Source organism: Doryrhamphus excisus, chromosome 5, assembly GCF_030265055.1.
Source record: "Doryrhamphus excisus isolate RoL2022-K1 chromosome 5, RoL_Dexc_1.0, whole genome shotgun sequence".
Lineage (NCBI taxonomy): Eukaryota > Metazoa > Chordata > Actinopteri > Syngnathiformes > Syngnathidae > Doryrhamphus > Doryrhamphus excisus.
In genome coordinates this window covers 7,899,358-7,925,665 of record NC_080470.1, presented here as the reverse complement: position 1 = coordinate 7,925,665, position 26,308 = coordinate 7,899,358, and the positions used below count along the sequence as shown (strand labels likewise).

General features: G+C 38.7%; 1 protein-coding gene across 2 annotated transcripts in view; it reads right to left on the bottom strand.

Annotated features, from left to right (window-relative positions):
• LOC131129440 (carboxyl-terminal PDZ ligand of neuronal nitric oxide synthase protein-like) overlaps window positions 1–24,455 on the bottom strand; it is a 61,676-nt gene extending 37,221 nt beyond the window's left edge. The window contains exons 1-4 of one of the 2 annotated variants that reach the window (XM_058073011.1): window positions 23,939–24,455; window positions 23,592–23,663; window positions 2,450–2,542; window positions 1,080–1,138 (exon numbers count right to left, since the gene is read on the bottom strand). In XM_058073011.1, coding sequence (XP_057928994.1) covers window positions 1,080–1,138; window positions 2,450–2,542; window positions 23,592–23,663; window positions 23,939–24,043 — 329 coding nt within the window. In that variant the 5' untranslated portion in view covers window positions 24,044–24,455. The remainder of the gene's footprint in view (window positions 1–1,079; window positions 1,139–2,449; window positions 2,543–23,591; window positions 23,664–23,938) is intronic. The other variant, XM_058073012.1, reaches the window with a different exon arrangement.
• Between the last annotated feature and the right edge of the window lie 1,853 nt (window positions 24,456–26,308).

Genomic DNA, 26,308 nt, shown 5'->3' with positions numbered 1-26,308 from the left:
TGAACCAAAATTAAGCATGGATCTCAACATAGAATTTGAGACCCACAGGGATCATTTGTATGGAAATTGTTCCATATATATTGGCATGTGCTGTATTATTAACTTACTCATTACCACTTAGCAGCATGCCACAGCATAATTCCTGTCTAGCACACAGTGAAAGCCCGGCAGTGATTCAACACCCATTTTTTTAGATTGTTAACCACGGGGGAAAAGATTTCTGCTTCATTTTCTTTGTAGCTAAGACATACAACTAAATTACTGCAGCAGCTGTTAGATAAGAACATCAAACATTGCAATGCCAGTTGAATGATGACGAGATAAGATTTACTCTGCACAAATCAGCCTTTTTTTGGCATCTCCCAACGCACTGTATACTTATACTATACAACAAGACTGGACTGGCAACTCATCTTTGAAAACAGAAGAATCAAAACACATATATACACAACTGGAGGTAACAATGTCAACAAACTGCCATAGGTAAAAGAAAATGTGCATTCTGCTTATGTCTTTGGCCAAAGTCACAAATCGATGGTCAAGGAATGATGACTTTTGGGTTTTGATGTCTGCTACCACCTATGTTGTCCTCCTATATGAGGACAGAGATCGTTCCACTGTAGTTCAGTGTTTACTGTCTATGAGGTAAAGGGATATTTGTGTTTGATAGTGTTTAGTATAATTTACCATTTTCAGAAAATATCAGTCATTAAAATTGTCTCCCTTGCTATCCAATTAAATTTATGAACCACTACCAGGGACAAGCCTCTAACTCGTGCCATGGAGAGCCAAGACACTCCAGATTTTATTTCCAGTCGGTCACTAAAGCAGGTAATTTGGATGCTCAACATGTCCTTCAATTTGAGGTAAGGAGCTCATCACTTAAATCACTTGCTGGAGAGACTGGTTGAGAGAAAACCTGCAGTGTTTCGGCCTCCCATTTACACATGCTCTAAGGAATGACCAACACACAGAGAACCATACAGCACAAATGTAATTTTGGAAGAGGTGTACTAGAGTACTACCAAATTCTTGGAAAATATAAATGCATAAAGGAAGATAGGTATATGGCAGCTTACCTGTAAATGGGGTCTTGCATCACCATCATTTTATTTTCATCCCACATCCACTCTTTCTTCTGTGTATAAAAAGCCCAACATTAGTAAAATGGGAAATCAAAAACATATTTGGATTACAGTGATTGGAAATAAGCACTATTGATGCATGTAAATTGCATCTATGTTTAGCAACATGAAATGAAAGATATAATTGCCTTTTTTAATTAGTAAATTTGACAGCCACAATTCCTATAGGATTCATGAAAACTCACGCCTTGCTTTAAAGTTAAATAATTCCAAATATTGACTCATTGACACATGCATGCAAACCTGCACACTTTTCCCTTTGTCTATCTGCCCCCATGGGACAGTTTGTCACAATAAAATGTCAACACATAGGCACAAAGAAATTATTTATATTGATTCCTATCTCGTCTGAGCTTTGTTCACGCAGCATTTCAATCACTTCTATCTTTGGTCCATGATTGTCAATGTGCTCTGACTTGGAGATTAATTGTTGACCACTGCATGACATTTTAGTTGCCGGACAAGTGATTCCAAACAGGACAATAAAACAAGTTCTATAGACATAGCAATTTGCCAGATAATCTGACATTGAGCCTTTACAATTACAACGCTGTACCTGGTGTGCATTAAAACAAAGTTCCAAAATCAACACATCACTTGAGCTGTCAGTTTCATCTTCTATCAAATGGACATCTCTGTAGGTCTGTTAACTCCACTTACAGTTTACAGTGGTAACAATTGCACCAGTTTAACACTTTGCTAGTTTCTCCATTTTATGTACCATGTTTGTGGCACTGTTCTTTGAGTGTAAAATTGTGCATGTTTAAAACCCACTGACATACTTCTCTGCATAGATTCTTTTGTGGCAATAAGTGCAGTACCTGTATAATCTCCTGTTGTGCCTCTCTGCAAAACTCCACACCATCAGTCACCTCTCTGGTTATGTTCACTTGTAATTTGTTATTATTTTTGCATCATGTTGCACATGTAAAACTATGATTATTGTCAATAAAATGTGTTTGCGTTTTAAAAAATATGGGTGTCCCAAACATATTAATTGGATTTAAATTATTTTCTTGGGGAAAACTTGCCTTGGTTAGAGTCTGTTTTGGTGTGAGTCGGAACTTTTGGAAAAGATTATTGACACTAACCAAGACACTAATGTATATTGGCAATGACTCTGTACTCTTATAAGCTTCATTGCTAGCTTGTGGTGCCTGACCTCTCCAAGATGTGCAGTTTATAAAGGAAAGAGAATGTCCACACGAACAGGAGAAAGCAAACAGAAGAGGTCTGACAGCACAAAGAGTACATTGTGGAAGACACAGCAAAACAAAGTGAGAATTAAAAAAAAGTTCACTTACTTTTTTCTTTTTTCTTATGGTGACTTTTACACCCTCAACAGACACCATGATGCTGACCTTTTTCTTTTTTATGTTTTTCACCTTGAACTCATACTGAAAAGAGAAGAAACAGAGATTGTCATTCATTCTTACAGTATATCACTTTGCAGAATGAACAAAAAAGAATTTCCAAGCAGAGATCATCAAAATGATGCAGCTCATTACAGCATGGCAGGAGAATGAAACGGAATAAAACAGAAAAAAAAGTAATTTCCATTTAACTGTGTGGTAGATGAGTCGTGACACATGAGTTCAGAGAGTTACATGAAAAAAAAAGATAATGACAGTCTTTAAGTCGTATGTTGGTGAATGCTAAAAAGGAACTTGGTAAACGATATCATTAATACATGAAAGGAAATAATTGTTTGATCTCCTGCTGATTTTGGAAGTTTTCATCCTTCACAAAAACATTAACAGTCCATCATTTTTGGTAAGTCACATTTTCAGACAGAATATAAATTGAATCACAAAAGTCTTCAGCAAGAAGCTTGGTGAAAAAGAGACCACTATTGGTGTACTAATTAAAAAGAGTTAATCAGCCTCCCTCTAGAGCTCTCTGCATGATTTTACCTCAAAGGCCAAGGGGTTCTGAGAAGATGAGGAATCCATCCACAATGACAGGGAGGAGCTCGATAATGAACTTAATGTGATGCGCAATGGCTGCCCAGTGCTCCTCAATGGATTGGTTAAATGATTACACTTCAGTACATGTGACAAATAAAGCCTTAATCTTAAGAAGAGATCTGATACCTCATCAAAAAAAAAAACTATGGCCACCGATCAGTATTTCCATTTAAAAAGTGTGTGATATAGTGCGCCATATGCTACAGAAGGCCCATACATGCACATGCCTGACAAACATTTGTCAATGAACAATGTCTCTTGGCCTTTGTCCCACAGAGAGGGGCTGCCCATTACGTCGATGGCAATTGACCAAATTGCAGGTCGCAGGAGTCGAGTGGGAACCAGATGTGAGCCGCATTACTCAACCTACCAAGTTGGAGGGTGGCTCAATTACAAACGTGATAAGGCAACTGGATCGGCTTCATCTGGTGACGGAAGTCAATATTATCAAAGCGTCGAAATATTTTTAATCGTCAAAATTTGAACTTATACCTATTATTTCTTAGTTTTTGTGTGTATTTTTGGAAAATAAAACACTGACAAAATCACCAAGGGCTAAAAAAAACATAAAAATAATTATTTTCCCCACTATCATTAAAGGACATTGATGTTTTTGTGCCAAAGATGACATCTTACTTTAATTCCAAGTATGTATATGTGGACTATGCCGCACATGCAAATGTTGAAAACTGTATGGCATGACAGGTCACATGACTAACCTCTGCAGTGTTGGTAATAACAGCAATTGAACATTTAATTTCATGCTAAGATGGACTAGCCACTAGTATCATATCTTCAGTAATTATTCGACCACAATCAAATCTGTCATATCAACCATCACACAGCTTTTACTCGCAATGGCACTTCATCTTCTATAGCAAGATGTGACAGCAATGTGATTAATAATGCTGTTGCTGCATCTGTGAAAAATCACAGAATCAATGCATGTAATAAGACAGCTATGTTACAAGAAAACAAATCAGGATTTCTGCAGCACACACAAAAAAAACATTAAACATTAAAACAAAACTACAAGATTTTCTGGCTTTGTAAGTTAACTGTATATATTTTTAGATATACTTACAAGTGTGGCATGAGATGAGATTCTGGTACAAATTTTGACTGAATAACACAGTGTATAAGTTATTATAAACCAATAGTGGTTTCAGAGAACAGATTACACAAAAAATGTCACGGCTCATGCACAGGCACATGTCCGTTCCTCCATATGAGGAAACCTGGGGCTCTGTGTTATCACAGATAGCCAGTAATAGAAAAAAAACTCCCTGAAACAGAGCATTCAGAGCCATCCCCAAACTTCTCTTCACAAACGAAAGGGCAAAATTAACATTTAAGGTTACTTTTTGACTTCACTAATACTGTTCCCGAAAAGAGTATCAATTCCATAGTGTTTCTCACCTGCTTTATCAAAATGCTGCCACTTGCAACTTTCTTTGGCTCCACTGTGTTAAATTATTGAGGTGACAAACACTGTTGAATTCAAGACACAACTCATGTCAAAAAAGGAAGATGGTGGTGGTTGAATCGCTGCCACTATGGTGGGAAAATGGGCCTCATTCACTATCACCGCATCTTCCAAAGAATCTTCTTAATCTTCTTCTTAGAAGCTGTTCTTATGAAACCTCTTCGTCAGATTCATCAGTGTGTTCTTAAACACATGTAAGCTGTGTTCTTAAATTGATGAATCCCATCTCCATGTAAACCAAAAGGTGCAGGTGAGATGAATTAAGATGGGATTAGCATATGTAAAAGGGCATGAGACTGCAGGGTCATGAGCAGACGCAGATTTCAAAATGCCAAAAGCAAAATGTAAATTAATTGGAGCGCAGCAGGTGAAGAGAAAAAAAAAACCTTTGGTAGTACAGAGGTGGAGGTAACTGATGCAGGAAATCTGCTCCAGGAAATAGATTATATATAGTAGCATTAGTGCAGGTTACACCAACGCCAATGAAAAGCAAGCATAGGCTATCACTCTTGCAGTGAACATCATATCAGGAAAAGGATGTACAACAGAGGATGTGAAAAATAAATGGATTGATCTTAGCTATCGTTCCCATTTCACGCACAAGTCAGCAGTTAACCAAAAACGCTTGGTTATATTAACAGGCACTAAGGCACAACTCATACAGTCCGAGTAGCGCCTCACGCTCAGTGACAAGAGTCTCAAAGTTTTTTGTCTGTTTCATAGAATGCTGGTTTAGCTGGTGGACCATGCTGGTCAGTGCTGGTCTATGCTGGTCCATCAGCATAAACCATCATACTCCAGCATACATCAGCATGGTCCACCAGCTAAACCAGCATAGATCAGCACTGACCAGCATAATTTGCATGCTGTTCTATGGTGTTTTTTTCAGCAGGGGTGTGCCATATTGTATGCTAACCAGAAAATGTACGCAAACCGAGGCAAAATGTTGTCATCAATTTTTGTCATTAACCAAAAAACGCTAACCAGGGGCGTATGCTGACCAAGGTTCCACTGTTTATGAAGAACATATTTCCCATAAGGCACACAATAAGCAAATAGTATTAAGCAAATAAGCAAAAAGTGTTGATATGTTATTATGCATATACTCTGTGTTGTAGTAAATTAATGTAAACAACCCTAATTTAACTTGTTCATACAATACCTTTTTTAAGCTATTGAATACTGTACATAACTATTATCTATTATATTTTAAACAACTATACAAACGTGGTAAATAAGGCATAGTGATTTGAGGCCTTGCTCAAGACCTCTAATTAACACCCATGAGGAAAACCACATTCACTCACATTATTTTACTGCACTTATCTTCATCATTATCTACCAATGGTATTCACTGTACCTCTCTATATTCCCAAAGGAGATTGCCTGTCAAGCTAGCGCTGAGTTCGACAATATGGGTGATGTATGCACTGTGTTAATACAGTACCATAACCTTTTATGAACACAATGACCATCTCATTATGAACAGTATATTAAAGCAACTCCAATGCAGCTCTTTATGAGACTGCTGATAGATGAGATCAGACTCCTGAAAGTAACAGCCAGAAAAACACAAGGTAGCAATAAAGAAGCTTGGTCATCAGATTTACTGGTGACAGCGTTGTACAAACGGAATCTCAATGTCATATTTGTTGCGGATGTTCTATTTTGGTTCATAATGGCACCAAAATATGATTTTTTGACATCAGTCTATTTTGTGTATTTAGATGATGTTGGAAAGTGGTGATACATTCCAAAAGTTAGTTAGCGAGTGTGATTACAATTTACGTTCCATCATTTAGTTCTTTCCTCTTACAGTGCGAAAGATAATTATATGGTTGGCTGGACTGTTGTTTCATAAAAAAGGGGACTTCATTAAACGTTGAAAGGCTCAAGGAACCATGGAACTTCGCGCTCTAATTAAGAAACACTTACTAGCTGGCTGTTAATAAAATGACTTGAATGTCAGTGTAAAATTGTTGAATTCATGTGATTCAGAAGCTCTTAGTCAAACGTATACAGTATTCAACGTTTAAGGCTCTAGTGCTTCCTCTTTGTAGATTAAATCAGAGACACTATTTAGCACAGACATGCTAACTGTTTTCTCTTTAGTATACACACAACAGAAAAGAAATGTGTTTGTTTTTCACATCAGGACTGTGGATGATGGCATAATTCCAAAAAACGCAGTTCGAATAGTTCACTATTTATAGTACTTTTATCTTCATAAAGACGTGATAGCTTAAAAGGTACCTACTATGCTTTTTCCACTTTTGTGACCTATAAATGTAGTTAGAATGTTGTATTCTTGTGTTAAACAATGCCAAAGTTTCAGATAATGAGGTATGCGCATTTGGAAGTGAGCCCTGAAACAAATGTGGGGTGGCTCAAAATGCTCGGTTTGAAAAGGCGTGGTAAAACTTCCCTTTTGTGATGTCACAGAGGGGTGGACTTCCTTATATGGTTCATAGTTAGGAAGCACTATGGGCGTGTGACCAATCACAGCAGAGTGGGCATGCCCGGAGGTGGGAATAAAAAAATACAGCTGGAATAGTTGAAGATTCTGCATAATCTAAAAAGTTTTTTGTGCGGGTTATTGTGTGTAGCTGCTCTATAGGAGACCACAACTCAATACAAAAAGTCAAAACTTTGCATAATAGGTCCCCTTTAAATAGTAATATATTTATTACTAAAACAAGTAGCCATGTTTTAAACAGCCACTAAGCCCCCAAAACATTAACAACTGCAATGTATCATAGGCAGATTTTTAGGGCCTTTTCTAGAAGAACAACATGAAGAGTAGGGCTGTTACTTGAAATCAGATCACTGGGGTTAGGGCTATGGATTTTGGTATGTTGCCAAATCTTTGAAGCAGAAGACTTCACACTGTGTCATGAGCCCCCGCCCCCGCTCTTTCTTTTATGCTATTTTCCAAACAAGGTTCATGGAAAGTAAAGGCCAATTTTAAATGGGAGAACAAAAAAGCATGCAAGTTCTTACATCAAAACATCCTGACCATGGTGGCAGCAAACACTATCACAAGCTCTGTGACTGCAGGCCATATTTTAGTATCAGGTTGCAACATTCAAACTGTAACACCCACAGGTCTTCATTAATATACACAACCAACTTAACAGGAGTCTGTAATAAGTGTTGCAATTAAATGTGACTACTACAAGTATAAAACCTATTATGAGAAATTACAATTGAAGATTGAACAATGTAGAAGGCAACATGTTTTACTGCCTCACCCTTATGATGGGAGATACTCGTTAGTCAAAATAGATTTTGAATAGATTTCAAAACATTTCTAGGATATTTCAACATCCATTCTACATTTCATTTCAATTTATTTTGAAGGCACATTTCTGAAAAATATAGGCAAACCTAAACAAACAATTCAATGAGTATATGTAAATGCACTAAAACAGTTGGATTCCCGAAATACAGTAGTTTGGTTTATCCATTGTTCACTCTGCCACGTGAAGTCCCATTTAACATGCACCATTTCTAATCCGATGGTGGGCCAAACGATTTCAGCGTTTCCAAATCCACTTAATAGATGTGACTTTGAACTTGTTTTTTTGTTTGTTTTTTTAATCGCTTATAAATTCCCAAGTTCCCTGTTGTTTGTGCTTGTTTTATGTATTGTTGCTTCCAAATTGTCATGTTCCACGCTATTTTGGGTTTTTTGAGAGTTGTTTCTCTGGTGAGACCTGGTAGCCCATCTCAGCTGCCATCGGATTGGATCCTTGAAGTCATTACGCTAAACAATTACCTGTCAGAACTGTTGCCCTCTGTTCCAACTTTAACAAGCATCTTGACCTCTATGGTTAGCAGTCTGCACAGAAACAATACAGGTCATCGCAGTGTGATGGCTACTTTTTCCATCACAAAGCAGGACTGTTAATAGCCGCTAATCATATACAGTTCTTAGAGTTCTCTGTTTTTCTCTACATTCTTGAGATACCCAGAAACAATTTGGGTCGTAGCTAAAGTTACAAACAACAAACATCTACACTCCCTCACTCAGTTCATTAAACTCCCCCCAAAAATGTATAAAAGATCACTGTTTCAACCAGCCAATTGGCTTTAAAAAGGGCATACTATATTAAAGCAAATTGTGGCTATTGGCTTAAACTAAACATGTTCAAGCATAAACATGGCTAAATACGCTAAAATACAAATACAAGGCAGAAGCAGTATTTTACTTATGAATGTAGTATTTTACATTGACTGGTTCAAAGTTCCAATCGCATTGTCCACATGTCCTATCCTTAAAAATTGAACACGATCTAACGAAGGTGTTTACGTGTGTGACTGCTGGAGAGAAAATTTTAATTCTTAAATTATTCTTACATTTATTAAAAAAATTCTTAAAAGAACCCATAGATATTCCTCTACTCCAAAATGGTTCAAGGATAGCTTTACATTTATTCTGAGTCCAACATGTTTCTTTTAGCAATTTAGCATTTTTAGCAATAATGTAGGCGTTAGCAAAAAATCTTATATCACAGTGTAGATGGTAGATCAGGGGTCATACTGGCGGGCTTTTTTGTTTGGTTGATCTGAAATGGGCAGTGGCCGGAAGCTAATCCCTCATTGGGACAAATTATCTTGATTCCCTAGTGAGATGGCGGATTAGAGTACCTCAAAAGGAGCACAGCCACCACCAACATACCAGAAGGTACAAATGGGACATCTACATGCATCCAAACCCAAATTTAAAAAATCATTGTTAGCCACAGTTAAGAAACAAATATTACTTGACATTGAATATAACCAAAATTGTGTTCAGTGTTTTCATTGACTTCTTCCACTTCCTTCCTTCCTTCCTCATGCAATGCTGTTCCTAAAATTAGAACAATTGGTTTAATTAGCTTCATGAATTAGTGACTTATTAGTGACTGATTTCAAATTGCAGATTTGCCAATAGTTGACAGTTCCAAGGACATCATGCTTCAGCTTATACTGTATCTCAAGCCGTTTGCCCAAATATCCCACTAAATAGATACATCATAGCTGTAACAGGACTCATTCATTCATGTGTTACACAAAACCCAGCTGTAACTGTGTATGCTTTCACACAGCAACAAAATCCCCAAATCAGATCATTAGATGTGTGACAACATTAGTGCCAATGTACACAATACTTGTCAGACAGCATCGACTTCTTTCAAACTAACAAGTTGGGAGAAGGGATTCTGGGCACTGCAGAATACCCTTACACAGGCGGCGTTCCATCTCTTTAAAACAGCTCAGATACTCCCTGCAGAATGGAAAATTGGGTGTGGAAAAAATGTGAAAAGGGCTAAATACAAAGGATTGCTGCCACATACTGTATGCAGGTATTTTCCAATTAAATTTTCCACACTGCACTGCACTCACACACAAATAGAGGTGGATTAATCGAAACAGCGTAATGGTCAAACAGGCCTCCAGACTAAGTAGAAGCACCGTAGCTAACTTTAAATGTTAGGAGCGCAAGCGGAAAATTTAGGGGTGCACACGGAAAACAACATTCACATTTACTCTCATTTCCAATGCATTACTGATAAATACCATTAACTCCAATACAGCCCTCTTTTCATACACATTGTCCACCTTTTTCTTCTTTGGTGTTACTCTCCTTTCATCCTTTTTAGGAGTTAGTGTGAAGCTACTGGTGTTTGTTGGTAACAAAAAAAGTATTCAATAATAAAACAAAATCGACAAATTAACAGGTAGAGTCGCCAACTTGGACAAAAATGAATAAGGGATACCTAGTTGGTAGAGTCTACTTTTGGGAGGTTTTGCCCTTTGTGTGAAACAAATATTATACTATGACACAAACCTGAATTTGATGTTTTAGAGTAATACTAATACATGGGAAATCATTCATTCAATTGTTCAATAATATATATTAGATTGTTAACATAAGTAACAGATGTAACAAGTTTTGTTTCTTGCTGCTTTTTTTTTGTTTCTTTACGGATTCGCCACTGCGGATCTAACAGAATAACATAATGATTTCAATATCTTTCTAATAACATGCTATACACTTTGTGTGCAGATTTGCGAGACTGCAGGTTTACCCAACTTCCAGCACAATTAAAGCTACTTTGACAAAAAAGAAAAGAGAGGTGAGCTATTTGTGTTTTATGTGACTGCCAATGTTTCATTTGTACTTCATTTACAAACCCCATCTCCACTTAAACAGTGTGCCCATCGTGTTTATGTTATTTTGTGGTCCATTTGTCATTAAAAACAGGCATCAAGTCTGAATTGAAGAGCTACTGAAAATCACATCAGAGAGCATAACAGCAGAGAGCAAGGTTGTTAAGTGACACTTAAAAGGTAGGTTAGCTCGTACTCCATGAACGTGACAGGCATTTGTAGCTTCCCTATGGGACAAACAAGAGCTCTGAACCAACGTTTGTTTTAAAGACAAAATGTCACCGTGGTAAAAAAAAAAAAAAACCTAGCTAGCTGCTGCCACCAGAGAGACTGAAAAAAGTGAGAGTCAGGCAAAATGTGTAAACAAAGATGGGAGAAAAGTAAATTGAATGCAATGGGGTTTTCAAAAAAGAAATGTCCACATAAAAACATGTTTAACAAAGCAATCTCAGCTGACGAACGCATTATATATGTACTGTATATTACAATACCTGCACTGCACATGTGAGGGCACTGAGATAAAAGGTATGTACTTAGTTATGTATTAATCAGTCCTCATGTGACATTGTATCAAAATCTGATCATCCTAAATACCATTTTTTGAACGTGGGTTCGTGGGCATGTCCTGTTATGCTTGCAACTTCAAACAACCACATGTGTGTGCTGTGATGATGCATATAAATGTGCTACATTCATTTACAAATTATATTAAATACTGCATTTCAAGTCAATTACGTGAAAAAGGGGGGTTTAACACTTTGAATATACTAAAATTTCATACTGAAATTGAGCTCAGAAAAGTATGTGATTGCGATGCCTATAATGCCTTTCATAAAAAACGATCACATGTGGCTTGTGCTATTGCAGTCTGCAGCCTCCAGAGAAATCTGTGTGCAGAATAGTGTCTGGCTGCAGTTCCCCTTTAATACCACTTGAGACTAAAGTAAACAAAACTGTAAACCAAAAAAATACTCACATGAAGAAACCAAAGCATACAGTGGAATGTCATTTAAAAAAAAAAAAAGAAAAAGATACAAAATCTCTCCAACATGGAAACCATGAAAAATTGTGGAACTTTTAAAGCCCACACACTGGCTGAAGCTTTTCAAAAGGTTACTTCCCAGCAACCAGAGAGACCCACAAAAAAAAACATAAAAATTGACATACTCGACAACCAAATTAATTAAGAGAATGGATTGCAAATTAGCAAGTATTGAAAATGAGCCCATCTAAATGAGGTCTTGTAATAATCACACAAATGTGCAGGTTTATCTGTGAGCATAAACATTTCCAATTGGCTTACAGCCCAAGTGCACTGCTTCTCCTACTGTCAGGCCAGATACATTGTTCTCCAATGTCCCTCATGAACTTCCCTTCCTGAAACAACCGCAAACTTCCGCTACACACACAGATACATACACACACACACACACACAAATTATCTTTCAGCTGAACAAAGAAGGAAGGGTGAGTGGTAATGCTGACAACATACGCATCCTGCATGAACAAAAACATTACCCACAGCCCTAAACCCACCACAAACACTAAAATTGTATACACAAACAAATGCACATACACATTCCAAGATCTTCCAACATCGCAAATGTCAGCTGGGCTTAGCTCTATCTTGGAAAAAAACATGACACAGAATTACAAGCAAAAATAGAACAGTGTATTTTCTTCTTAAACTTGCATGCAGCATGACACCTTTTGACAAGACTGGCGTCTGTAGAATCACAATAAGAACCCTCTTTATTTGCCAGGTCTATGGAGCCCACATGGAATTTGTTGCAGGTAGTTGTTTTCAAATGAGGAATACACTATCAAAATAGCATAACACAACACAAACATTTTAGATATTTATTCAGGGTTAAGACACAAAAAAATCCCCAAATGTATAATCAACTGGGAGGCATATATATTAAATATTACATTGTGTCCTTTTTAATGATAGTAATACTATGCAAGATTTGTAATATGGGTTATATGGGTTGTGACACCTTCACTGATAATGTAAAGCAATGTTTTTTTTTTCCCTCTCGTGATGGTACACTGTAAATAAAAAACACATACTACCGTGGAGAGCAAAATTGATTGCTTCAGCTTTTGCGCTGATTGGTAAACACATCATTGGTAATTGGCATTACGTGATTGGTAAACAGATACAAACACTGCCCTTTGAAAATCTGCAGCAGCATTCAGCATGTCAGTGTGTCTGACAAGTGGATGTACGGCTTGGTGTGGACGTTCATGTTCATGTCGGCAACTGGTCTGCAGAAATTATTATATAATTCTAAGATCATTCACGTGTCAACCAATCCAGCTTTCCAATGACATATGACACGTTGATTCAATAGCCAATTTTGGGAATGTTGTGAAATCATACTAATAGAACAAGGAAAAAAATATTCCAGATTTGTTACCGTTTGTTTTCATTAAAAAAAAACAACACACCACAAATGACAAACAGCTTCAGCACCAGAAATCTAAACCTTTTCACAGGTATTGCAATGTTGTGTGTGGGTTTTGCAGTGAACAAGTGAACTTGTCCAAAACGTTAGTTGCTAATCCAACAGGAAGAGAAGGATTGAGCTGCTCCTTCCATTGTTGAGCCAATTCTGGCCAGCAATTTCCCACCATGACTTTAATACCTCATCACGGAGCACTGCCAAGCACATCTGCCCCGTTAATCAGACGCCCCTCTGTCCAAATATTAGCCAATTTGGCACTGCCATTTGCTTAGTCTTTGCTTGCTGTTGTTCCTGTTTCTACCATGTGCCTATTTACTCCATTCAACTGCATGTCTTTTGTGTTACCCTTTTCCAACTAAATACACTACCAGTCATGTCCAATGAATAGCTTGAAATGTTATACAATTTACATGTTTCAACTGCTAGAGGTAAACTGTAAAATAATGTATAGTATTTCAGAATTGGACAAAAAAAAATTTTCAGGGGCCCCAAAACGGGTCAACAATTTAAAGCTGTTCTGTGTAAATGGAAGTTGATCAAGCCTTGACAATTGGTGGTACAATTTCCTACAGCTGTTCCTACAGCTTTTCTGCAGTATTTACTCCCTCCTCTGTCTAGTACCACATTGTGGTACTATACTCAGCTGAACAGTATTGTACTGCAGAAAGTGGTATGAAACGGGGGTGTTCTAAACTTCGAAACCGGTACATGGTGCCTTCCCTTTAAATATATTCGTTCTTCATCTTTGACAAACATGAAAACATCTTGTTGTGCCTTTCAATATTCTAAGATAAAAGAAAAGGAAAATATTAATAATTAAGTATAGCTGTTACGAAGCTTTTGAAATATCATTCAAGCAGAAGTGCTGTGATTAATATAGATGCCATATCTGATGACTCCAAATTAACAGCATAACATGGTTTATTCCACACGGTTCTGGAAACTAGGCTGAGAGTATAACCAAGTGCGGTTGGTGTCTGAGGCTATCCCTTTAGGTGCCTTTAATCCAGTGGTGCCCAAACTTTTTTGGCAGTGCCCCCCTCTACGAATTCAAGGCCAGCTAAACAGAGATGACTGCTCACATACTTTGAAATTTGCAGTCTCTGCATAGATCTGCTAGTGTCCATAATTACCTGACAAACAACATACCTGATGTATGTATAATATATTAATAACTACTCATCACAATGCCAGTGAATGTTATGTGTTATGGTTGTATCTTTCTTTACTTTGCGTCCATGAGTGTGTTTTGATGAGTGTGGTTTTATGAATGTGTTCTCAACATGACGACACAGCTATAATGGCGGCAGTTCATAAAACTCGCTGGGGAGCGTATGATAATCACGTTCATTTCACTCATATTTTATAGTTGTTCATTGGCGAATGACAACAGTGTGATAAAAATGTAAATGCTTTTTTTATTGCTTTTTATATACATTTTTTTGTGTCATGAGCATTTCAAGTGTGATAGAATAAAGAGTATTTACAAGTTTAGGGGAATAATAAATATTTAGATAGATTTACATTGTAGCAATATATAAAGTGAGTCTGTCAGGAGTACCCCACAGCTTTAATGAAAGTGTCAGTGAAGAAGAAAAGTTTCATTAAAACCATATTGGACGACAACATCATTTCATCCCACCAACTGCCTTCAACTACCCCAATAAACACACACGTACACACATATACACACAGGAGCAGTAGCAATCGCTCTATCGTGCAATTTTTAAAATTCTTTCATCCCCCTGATCCACACTAAAACCCTGAGGAATCGTTTATAGCACTACTAGCAGTTCTGCTGTGATAGTTCTAGATAGGACAAACATTTTGTGTATGAAATGTGTCCTCCTCACTCGTGCCACACACACACTTGCACATTCAGTACAGGCACACAATAAATAATAATAATAATAATACATTTTATTTGTATAGCGCTTTTCAAAACACTCAAAGACACTTTACAGAAGAATGGAGTTGAATAAAGCAAGTAAACAGAGTAGAAGACACACCAAAATACAACATTCATTGGTTAATACACAGTTAAAACATGAGTAAAAGCGGGGCGGGGCACAGCAGTCAGATATAAAAAGTGTTCATGGCCACACAAAACAGTCGGACATCAAAAAATGTGTCACGAAATACAGCCATGGAGCCTTTTTAGTGGATCAAATGATTGTCTGTGACTCATGTACAAATGATGCATTTTTTTGCTACTGTATGTTATCCATTAGACACTCAGTGACAGTGCAGCTTCCGACCAGATGGTGGCGGTAATGTGTCAGTCAGTTGTTTAACAAGCTCACAGAAGAAGACAATCAACTGCAACCAGCAATGGATACGTTTTTAAAACAAACAAAAAAAGGCAAAAGTGGCGCCATTCCCCGCCAAAAGACTACATTTTTACAAAGTACAATCCTGACTTCATCAAGTACGGCTTTGTAAATTGAGGAAGAGCAACATCTGGTTAGCTTGTTACACTGTGAGTGGATTTGATGTATGTATTATTGAAAACAAATTAATGAGATCAATTTAATCTATACAGTGTTAATATTTAATGGTCCCCGGGCCACTCTGCACTGAATGAAAATGGGCCTCAAAAGAGCCCCTTCTCTAATTGAGAGTAAACCCTTTAATTAGTCCCTTGAAAGTAATAATAAATACAGTTTTACAATCAGAAAAAAAATCTGAATGCTGATAAAGAGAAATGATGAATGAAAAGGACGAATGAACAAAGACACGATGTGGCAGCAAGATCAACCAGGACACCACCTTTGTGTTTTGCCATGAGTTACTTCTTCAATCAAATAACCAAAAAAAACATGCTAACTTACTGCACATACTGAAACACAAACACATTAGCCGGGACATGCTGATGAAGAAAATATTGGTGTGGTGGTGAATAATATGGAGTATTATTAAAATGGAATTCATTCATATGTTGGTTAATATTGAGCAGGACTAAGGGCTGTGTCACTGATAATTAAAATACAAATTCACACCGTCCGATGAAGCTCTGCGAACACTCCACATTTGTTCATAAATTTATAAAAACAACACCAGAACAAAAATTAATGGGAATGTTCTTAATGTGTTCATCAACAGCCCTATTTGAAACACATTTCTGAAGCCTCTTAGTCTGAGACATAGAGTGAGTACATGTCAAAATTTCAAACATAAAAGTGGAGGATTACCTTGGATTTGTTTAAATACCATGCAACACAACTTGAGGAGACTAGTTCAAGCACGAGGATACTGACATGCACAGAAAATACAGCCAAGGTGACTGTAGGTGTTCGGATAGGCCACTGGAACCATTAAGCACAAGCACAAGGAAACAGATAAGGACAAAAGGGATGACTGTGGGATTAAGGTGTCACCGCAGAGAGGAGGTAGGAGGTGCAATAGTTGCAGTGATGAGATAAAGCCAAATGCCAGGGCTGATAGATCAGGACAGCTCCAAATTCAAGCCAGGATGACTGCAGAATACTGTATTGTTCATGTATACTTGTGTGGGTAATTGAAAGTATGTTGCGTATTGGTACCATTACAGGGTTGTACACGTGTTTATTAACATGCACTAAACCTTGTGTGTGGTATGACATTTTATTTGTAGTTTAGAAAAAAGCTGTCTCACAAGAACAGATTACACACGTACTATGGTGTGTGTAATACTGGTATTATTGGTGTAATACTGGTTAGGACATACTTTGCTAAATATATATATATATACATTCCAACGTGGGTACTTGACTGCAAAAAGGTTGAGAATCACTGCTGTGCTGTATGTGATCAAATAGCGACCTACTAGAACATTTCTGACGAAAAAACATGTCTGGAAGAGCTACTAAAGCAGACAGCTGAGCAATAAAAACCATGCTAAGTACAGACAGCATGAATGGAGGGCAAGCTGTCTATCCACAATCAAAATTGAGCATACTGTGGGTTGCATACTGTAATGACAAAGACGGGAAGGTGAAAGATATGAATGTGATGGAAGATTTAGTGGTTAGAGGAACAAGGAGCAATCCTAGATGAAAACGACTGGGAGGAGGAGGTTGGGGGGATGGGGGGCAGAAGGTGGAAATGAGGGGGACAAAGATGGATGAGGATGACAGAAGATTGAGGTAAAGGGAGTGGAGGAGAAGGCAAACTAAAAGATGAGGATGAGGCAAAAAAATACAGAGATATGGGAAGGGGAATGTGAAAAGGGTAAGAGGCACGCCCACTCAGCTTGTACAGCTTCTTTCAGGGCTCACTACCAAATGTGCAAAACTCATTATCTGAAACATTGGCATTGTTTATTTAATAACAATGCACTGAATATAACATTCTAACAACATGTACGTATAGGTCAGAAAAGTGGGAAAACCATAATAGATCTCCTTTATCACCTTAGAGACACTTCATATTCTGTTGAAAGATGTGATGTACACTGTTCACTAGGTGTCAGTTACTGTAATGTTCAGTGAGACAACAAACCTGATCGCAGAAACAACAGGGTTTTGTAGCACGTTTGAATTATCTCACAACAGGCACAATAATCCCTAATCAGAATCCCTTGTAAAAACATTACCTGCTGTTGTGACCGTAACCCAGGCAAAGCTGAAACACCAGAACAGTTTTATTAATGTCTTAAATGACTTATTTACACCTATTGTGTCTCCTATTATGTCTTCTTGGCGTGTTTGAGAAAAAGAAGCCGAAGGGATGGAGAGCTCAAGCGAAGTAAAGCTTGGCGGGGCAGTTAATCATGGTGACAAGCACTTTGCTGTTGCCAGTTTGGGTGGCAAACTGGATGACTGTGATGAGTTATGAGTTAAAATGTTGTCAAATACATTTTCTGTCACAGAAAAAGGCCATTCATTATATTAGCAATAGGAAGGAGGGCAAATTAACTTTAATCCCCATTAAATACAGGAAGCAGACCCTTTCTGGGAAAAGGACCACTGAATCAGTTTAACTTCTCTGATGAAAAGTCTGGCAATGTCACAGTTTTAGAAGATTGTCAGAGGCAAAGGTACCATGTGGGGGAAAGTGGCTGTGAGCAGTTGCGATTAAGAGAAGGGATTAAATTAAGGTGTGAGGGCAAAAAAGAGATTGGCTTGACCAGAGGACAGATTTGGGGGAAAAAAAACTGGTAGAATAAAATGGGGCTATGCGGGGGTGAACTTCAGTGATTTTACATTACATTATTGATCTTCACTATAAAAACTATATAAAGCATTTATGTCAGGTGATCGGCATGCTGATGGAAGGAATGCATCAAGATGCGATAGCGATAGCTAGTGGTATGGGAGTTGCTCCTATACCACTAGCCACCTAGACGTTTACATGGCACTGGGATGACACGTGACCAACCACGACCAGGCCAACCACACGTAACGACACCTGCATAGTATCGCTATATCCGGACCACACACCAGCAGTTCCGAACTGCTGCAGAGACACAGGGACATGGATGATCACAAGTTTGAGCATGAACGGTTCGCCGAAGACTCCGGGAGCATGGTATACGACCACACCATGCACACATACAGTACTTGTACTTTACTATGGGGCAATGAGGCGTGACATGGAAACTTTGCACTCAAAACACACAAACTACAAATCAAATCTCATGGCCCTAAAAAAAGCCACAACATAAATTGTGTTTTTAAAGTCCTTTAGTATATTTTGTATGTAAGTTGTCTGAAGCCCTGTAAAATCACCCTAATTTACAGTGTATTCCCAAGTTCTATTTCTCATGTTTTCCCACCTTGGGAACCGTATCAGTGTCATGCTTGGATCTCAAATTGCCCCTTCAAACCACATGATGCGCATTCTCATTACAGTCTGTTAATCTAGAGATTAACGCGGTCCTAATCATTTGAAATCACTGTAAAGGTCTCCGATCCTATTAACCAGATAATCTGCAACCATACTTGATAATGACAATAAAATACTTAATTTGATTACAGTCGTGGCCAAATACTTTAGGAGTGACTTCAATGTTTTCAGTGATTCAATCCTTTAAGAAAATGTACTGTTATGTACTGTACATGTTTTTTTGTGATCACAAAAATTAAGCAGCAAAATTACTGAAGCACAAATTTAAAGCGGGGAACTGCACTTTTTGGGGGAATTTTGCCCAAAACACATATTTCTCTCCCTTTTCTGTGCAACATGAAAACAAGTTAATATGAGCTAGCTAACAATGCATGTCATTTGGATACCATATTTTGACTATGAAGCCCTCTAAAAAAACTTGCTGTGATCATGCATTAACACGTACACTGATGATAACATGCAATAGTTGCAGTATCTTGTTATATTTTGATGATTTAAAAGACTACTTATTTTCTCGGCGAATTGATACACATACCGATGCAAGTTCTGTCAACAACAACTGCACTCACTACACTCACAATGTCCGCTGTCATTGGGATGGCTATGTCTTCCAGCAGAAGTCCTCAGGTTAAAAAAATGCTGATGGCAAATGAACATCTTGTTGAGTCTTTGTCGCGAAATTGAGAGCTAGGTATCCACTCTTCCGTCTTTGAATGACACTGAGACGAGCACTTAGTGAAGCGTTGTGTTAGTTACTATCAATACGCAATGAGTAAAAATATAGATATTTTTTTACAAACAAATTACTTAACTTGCTTTGAAATAAGAAGTGAAGTGATGATCATGTCAAAGTCAAGGTGACAAGCAGAGATTCATGTATTTATTTTTTATATAGATGATCGTGCGTTATCAGGTAGAACCAAGGCAGCAGAGCCCGCAACTCACTGACGGACAAGAACAAAGCGAGGATGGCCATCAAGTCAGTAACAGTGCAGCACAAGTCTAGTGCAACATCTTTTTTGGACTTTAACCAAAAACACTGCTACACAATGCTAAACACACGAGCACATGATGTTGTTGTGATCATGTGGGTGCATGCTGAAAAGAAGGGCGAGTGCGAAGTCTTGAATGAACTGCTCGTATCAGAGTGCCAGTGTCAGAGATTTCAGTTGCAGGCTTATATTATCCGATATTGGGGGGATTTTGCAGACATTGGATAAATAAATCATCATTCAGAAATTAGATTGCATTGTGAAATGAGATCAAGATTAAAGAAGAACATCGGAAAAAAACCTCATGGGATCCCACAGTACTGCACGCACCAAAACACTTAGTAGCCCTTCATTACTTTGCAATGTCACCAGTTTGTTATCAGCTATCAGCTCACAGGTGACTCATGCATGCAGTGAACAATGACACCACACAGGGACAGGTTGCCGGGTTACCAGAGAAGCATCAACAGACTGTGCAGAAATGCAATATAGGAGGTAAAGCACTGTTCAAGCAGAAATCCAATCATTCTCCTCTTCAAGCACAAAACTGTCACAAAATAGTCATTTAATCAGATATGTTCGGCACTACAAACACCGTCCAAAGGTCCCAGGGTATTTGGAAAGTACTACGCTCAAACTTCTTAGCACTTCTTTCATTCCCGATGAATGAACAGGAACTTAATTTTGTGACAATGACTGGGTAAAACTGGTTACAAAAGGGGCCATACTATGATATTAAACAATATTTGCAGTAGATGGAAAATTGCCAAAGGGCCGTGATAGTGAATACGGAAATTTCAGTGTATTGTGTCACTATCAGGCCATTTTCACACTGGAGTAGCCAAACCAAAGGGCCTTTTCCTTTTCCTGGCAACAACAGCTGCCATGGCAGCACACCGGGAGATCTGCTTCACTTTCCTATAAAGTTGAAAAGACCATTTTGAGCCTATGTATGAGAGTGTGGCTGTTGTGTTGGAATGCACTCTCCCAGACAAATAACATAACATACACATATCTGGCCACCGACAAGGCCATTGGAATTTGAAGAAGCTACAAAAACAATCTGTTTTTCTTCTCAAGCTAACTGACACCATTCCAGCTTTAAAAAAAGGGTCATAGGATAAAATGAGGGGCACTTTTTTTTCAATAAATCACTGCAAAATCTAATGAAAATCAGTCTCAAATAACTCTGCACCACTGGAAACCAATCCAATAATAAGATGTCATGTCAAATGTTGCCAAGCTGGCACACATACACTCATTAAGTCTCCTTTTGGATACAGCTGTAAATCTTGAGTATACAAAGCGGAGGGTTGGGGGCTGGGGAAGGGGGGCAGTGGGAATCACACTCTAGTGCACATCTTCAAAGAAAACTTCCAAACAGTGATGAAGTGCAAGAGAACGCAGCCACCAGGAAGTCCAAAACAGTATTAAGACTGCACACTTACACTCCAAAGTACAATCTACCTCCAAATTACAATTTTAGCTCCCATAAATGTTTATTATGTCATACCAAAACCCTCACGATTGATTTGTCACCGTACCTCGTATATTGAACAAATGACCACACTCAAGACACATAATTGGGTACACTTACATCATCTAATGAGATTCATTACAAGAGCAGTATCTGCACTGCACCAGCCATAGTTGTCTAATTACATGCCCCTTACATTGAGATAAACCTGTTAGAAACTGTATGGTGCAGTGCTACATCAATGCAAACTACAACGTCGAGAGTAGGTAAGTAGTTGCAAGGTTTACAGTGTGTCTTTTTGGGTAAAAATCTCATGTCACAACGTGGACACCTGCCCGTCTATATGTATGTAGTCATAAGAACGCAAAGAACTACAGAGTCCACCGCTGATGATGTCATGGACGAGCGACGGTGCTGGGGGACAAATGCTGTGTCCCATTTCATGGTCTGGTCTGCATTTCATGGTGTGCATGACGTTATTTCGGTGCGCCAAGACTGTCCCAATCAAAAACTTTGGAAGTTACTTCAGAGTAGACTTTCACTGTATCTAGCTAAATTCTCAGGCCGAAACGCTCAAAAGTTTGATTGTACAGTCATCCCTTCTTTATTGTGTTTAATTGGTCCCAGATGCAAAGTACAATTCAATATTAATCCATGGAATATTTTTATAGTTAGAGCATACCTGTTTATGACTTTCTACATATGATTTTTTTCTACCTCTTATCTAATCTAATTTCATGTGCTTACCCTTGGTCTTTCAGTTTAAAATCAAAATATTCCCACACTGTGGCTATTGCCTGTGGCATTCGCCTCAGAAACCATCACTTAAGTGTCTTCAATGTTAGCGTATGCCATCTCACAAGGCTAACTGATAACCCTCTGTATTCACTCACAAGAAGCTCTGAATTCACTCACGAGAAGCCTTGATTCCACAAAGCGGCTGAAATGGCAAATGGTTCATTGCACTACGTAACCAATGCACTGTAATCAGATGCAGAGTGAAGCTTCTTGTCATCCAGAGACGAGCAGATGAAACACACGCAGACATTCATTCATTTTCTATTCCGCTTATCCTCACAAGGGCCGCGGGCATACTGGAGCTGGAGCCTATCCCAGCTGTCTGGCAGGGTTCACCCCGGACTGGTCACCAGCCAATCACAGGGCACGTATAGACACCACACTCACAATGGAGTGGACAATTCACAATTCATGGACAATTTGGAGTCGCCAATTAACCATTTTTTTTCCAATTTTTGGTATGTGGGAGGAAACCGAAGTACCCGGAGAAAGTACACACACAAAAACATGCAAACTCTACACAGAGATGCCCGAGGGTGGAATCGAAGTCAGGTCTCCAAGCTGTGTGGCCTGCTCGCTAACCACTGTCCACCGTGCAGCCCACACACGCAGACATGCACATTGCACATGTCAATTTATGGACCGTGACAGGCCCGTGTCATAATGTGATATTATTCATGTATTTCAACTCAGATTGCATTATTTTGGCCAAAATGTGAATACCCTTAGGGTGCTGCTTAAACACCTGCACCGTTTTGGATACCAGATTATAAAATCTACAATATGTAAACGCAACCCAACCCTACCAGCTAGATCTTCTGTCTCTCTGTGCTGGGTTGTGGGTAATGAAGGGTCTTTTTGCCCCACAACCTTCAGCCTCTTTTAATTGAAAATCACTGTATTACAGCATTCAACCTAAGCAGCAATACCACCTTGCAAGAGACCTTGCTTGTGCCAATTAACAATCCTACAGAAGACAGAAAGCCATATTGCCTTTGCCATCAGGAGAGGTTATGATAGCGTGAATGTGAACACCATGAATTTTGTGCACATGTTGGACCTTTTTAAGGTCATGGTCTTTTTGATCATCAGATAATAGCCTGTATGATTTTATTTGAGTTCATTTACAATAAAGTGCAGACTGAAATCATTTCTGCAGTCTTAAGATCGCCGTATAATTTACAGCACACAATAAAACTCCCCTTATTTGCAAAGTGAACAAGAGTTAGAAGAAAGTAGTTAGTTCTGGGGGAGTTGGATGGCGTCAACTCACCCTTATTCGTCTCATGGCAGCCACGATCTCCACTCGGCTACTTGGTCGTGTCACATCCAGACTGCCGATGTACTGTTATCGACGAGGTGAAGCGGACACAGGTTAATGAAGACATAATTTAGTATGAGATGCACTTAACGTGTTTTCGAATCAGAAAGTGCCGAATTATCAACCATGCATCACTTCACTGTCTTAACTTGCTAATATATTTTAACAATAAGTCACATATATAAGTTACAATATGTTCGATGTTTAACACCGTTATCAATTACTTTTAACAGATTAGTGCTCGACACTGTGACTGCGTTGCTAACATTTCAGGTTCGTTTCTCCACTTTTAAACGCACCTTTGCCTCGAAGTTGATTCCATGTTGGAATGCTTCCTCGTTGTGCAACGGGATCCTCAAATCATGCCCATCATCAACCAAGTTATATTTGGTTTTCCCAGGCATTTTCAAAGTAATTGAGTGGTAAAGAACACCAAGGCAGGAAGAACCGTGTCGAAACAAGACTACAATACAATCCAAATCCGCTCAGTGCAGGTTCCTCGTCGAATTGCTCTGTCCCAGCATTGCACGCCACTGCACCGGGAACGTCGTCTCCTGCTGCCGTGTAAATATTCACTTAAGCCGTAAAAAAAAAAAACACGGGGGAAGCGGCGTGCGGGACGGAATTCTTTTCCAGGAGTTTGACTTTGACGAGCGTCTTAAGTGTAGAAGTTAGTAGCGCCCTGCCTCTCGCATTACTGGACTGTTCCCCGGCATGCAGGAGGGAGGGTGTGACTGGAAGCGTCCGGCCATTCCAGCGGTTTCCATTCGACCAAAACACACCGAGACTTTCTGGAGGAGGAGCCCACACATTGTGGTACCTGCCCCCTTCTCACTGTGGTACCTGCCCCCTTCCTACTGTGGTACCTGCCCCTTTCTTACTGTGGTATCTGCCCCCTTCTCAATGTGGTACCTGCCCCTTTCACACTGCGCTCACGTATGTGCAAGACAAGAACCGGAAATTTCTCTCAAAGGAGGGGCTACTGTATAGCTCTTGGCTAAGCACTGTTGACAAAGGTAAATCCTCTGATAAACACCATAATAAGTACTGTATGTATGACCTGTAAAATAGTACAAAGAAGGCCCCACGTGAAGCCTTGTACAGTGTAGGAGGGAGCATCAACTCGCGGCCCGTGGGCCACAGATGCCACGGCAGAATTTTCAACCAGCCCCAAGATAAAATTACTGAATTCAGCATTGAGTTCTGTCACTAAATTCAGACCACCCTATCTTAGCCAATTTCCCTTAAAGTCTTAAAGTCCCTCAAAGTGCTGTGTAGCTCTGTGAGATCAGAGGATATTAAGTCCTTTGAGATAATTATCAATAACTTACAAGCTGCTCTGCATTATGTATTTACGCAATCAATCATGACGATAATGTGATATGCATACCTCTTTAACACGTAAATTAATCCATATATCTTTTGAAACCGAAACAGCCGACTGTGGAAAACAAACAACATCCAAATGCTCCAAACAGAAATGATCCAAAACCATAAACACATGCAGTGAGATAATATTACAAACGCTAAAACACGTGGATATCCCTGAGGTCTGGCGCCACTTGCAGCATTTCTCTTCATGCAAGTGTTTTGTGTGTGTGTTTTTTAATTTAAAGCAAACCCGCTCTGTGTGTTTTATAGTATGTGTTTGTGGTTTTGGGTCATCTCTGTGTTTGCAGCATTTGGACGTTGCTGTGCTTCCTGTAGAAACAGGAGTGGAATAGTTACAGTACAGTAAGCACAGACCTTGTAGTAAAAGTGACGTACAGATAGAAGTGTTGGTTTTGACACTGACATAATGTATGTGCATGTGTGTGTGTGTGTGAGAGAGCGAGAGAGAGAGAGAGAGAGAGCGAGAGAGAGAGAGAGAGAGAGAGAGAGAGAGAGACTAAGATTAAAGGTAGACATCTTGATAACAGATGCATACTTGAATTGTATTATTTTAAACTGTCTGATATGTACAGTTTGGTATGTACACATAATGCAAAAAATAAAGGCCTACTTTGTGTAAACAAATTAACTTTAAACACATTATTTCATTTTAAAAATTTAAAAAAATATATATATTACTGAATTTACAAAAAGTGTGAGTCATTCATGATTTGATTGTTGATAGTTAAATAAAGATGATTCCATTGCAAAATTGCGGTGTACTCAAATGTACTCATAATGTGAACCCAAATGCACTGTGAGGAAAGGATGTCCTCTAGTGGTCATGTTTGGAAAATTTGATTCATGAAAGCTAGGCACAATGGCTTGGAATATTCTTATATACTGTATTTCAGTGAGAAATAAGGAATTGTATTTGTCACCGTTTCAATCATGGAAACATTGATAGAAACATTGTTTCTACTACAGTCCTTATTCAGATATTAGAAGCACAACTCATGCATGGTATGTGGGGAAAAAAGTGAGAAAAATATTCTTATAAGCATACTACAGTGTTGCTGTGTTTGTTGATCTGTGTTGATTTTGCAATGCAGCTGTTTTTCTGTATAAAACAAAGCCCATCTATGTCACCCTGGGAGTATAAAGATGCAGAACTCCCCTCAAGGTGGTCCCAGGCAGGAAGGAAAGGGGAAGTGGAGCAGCAGTAATTCACTTTCACAGCACAGCTTTAGAAACTGTTTAAGTGTTGCAGTTAATGCTCTTCTGAAGGTTTCACAGAG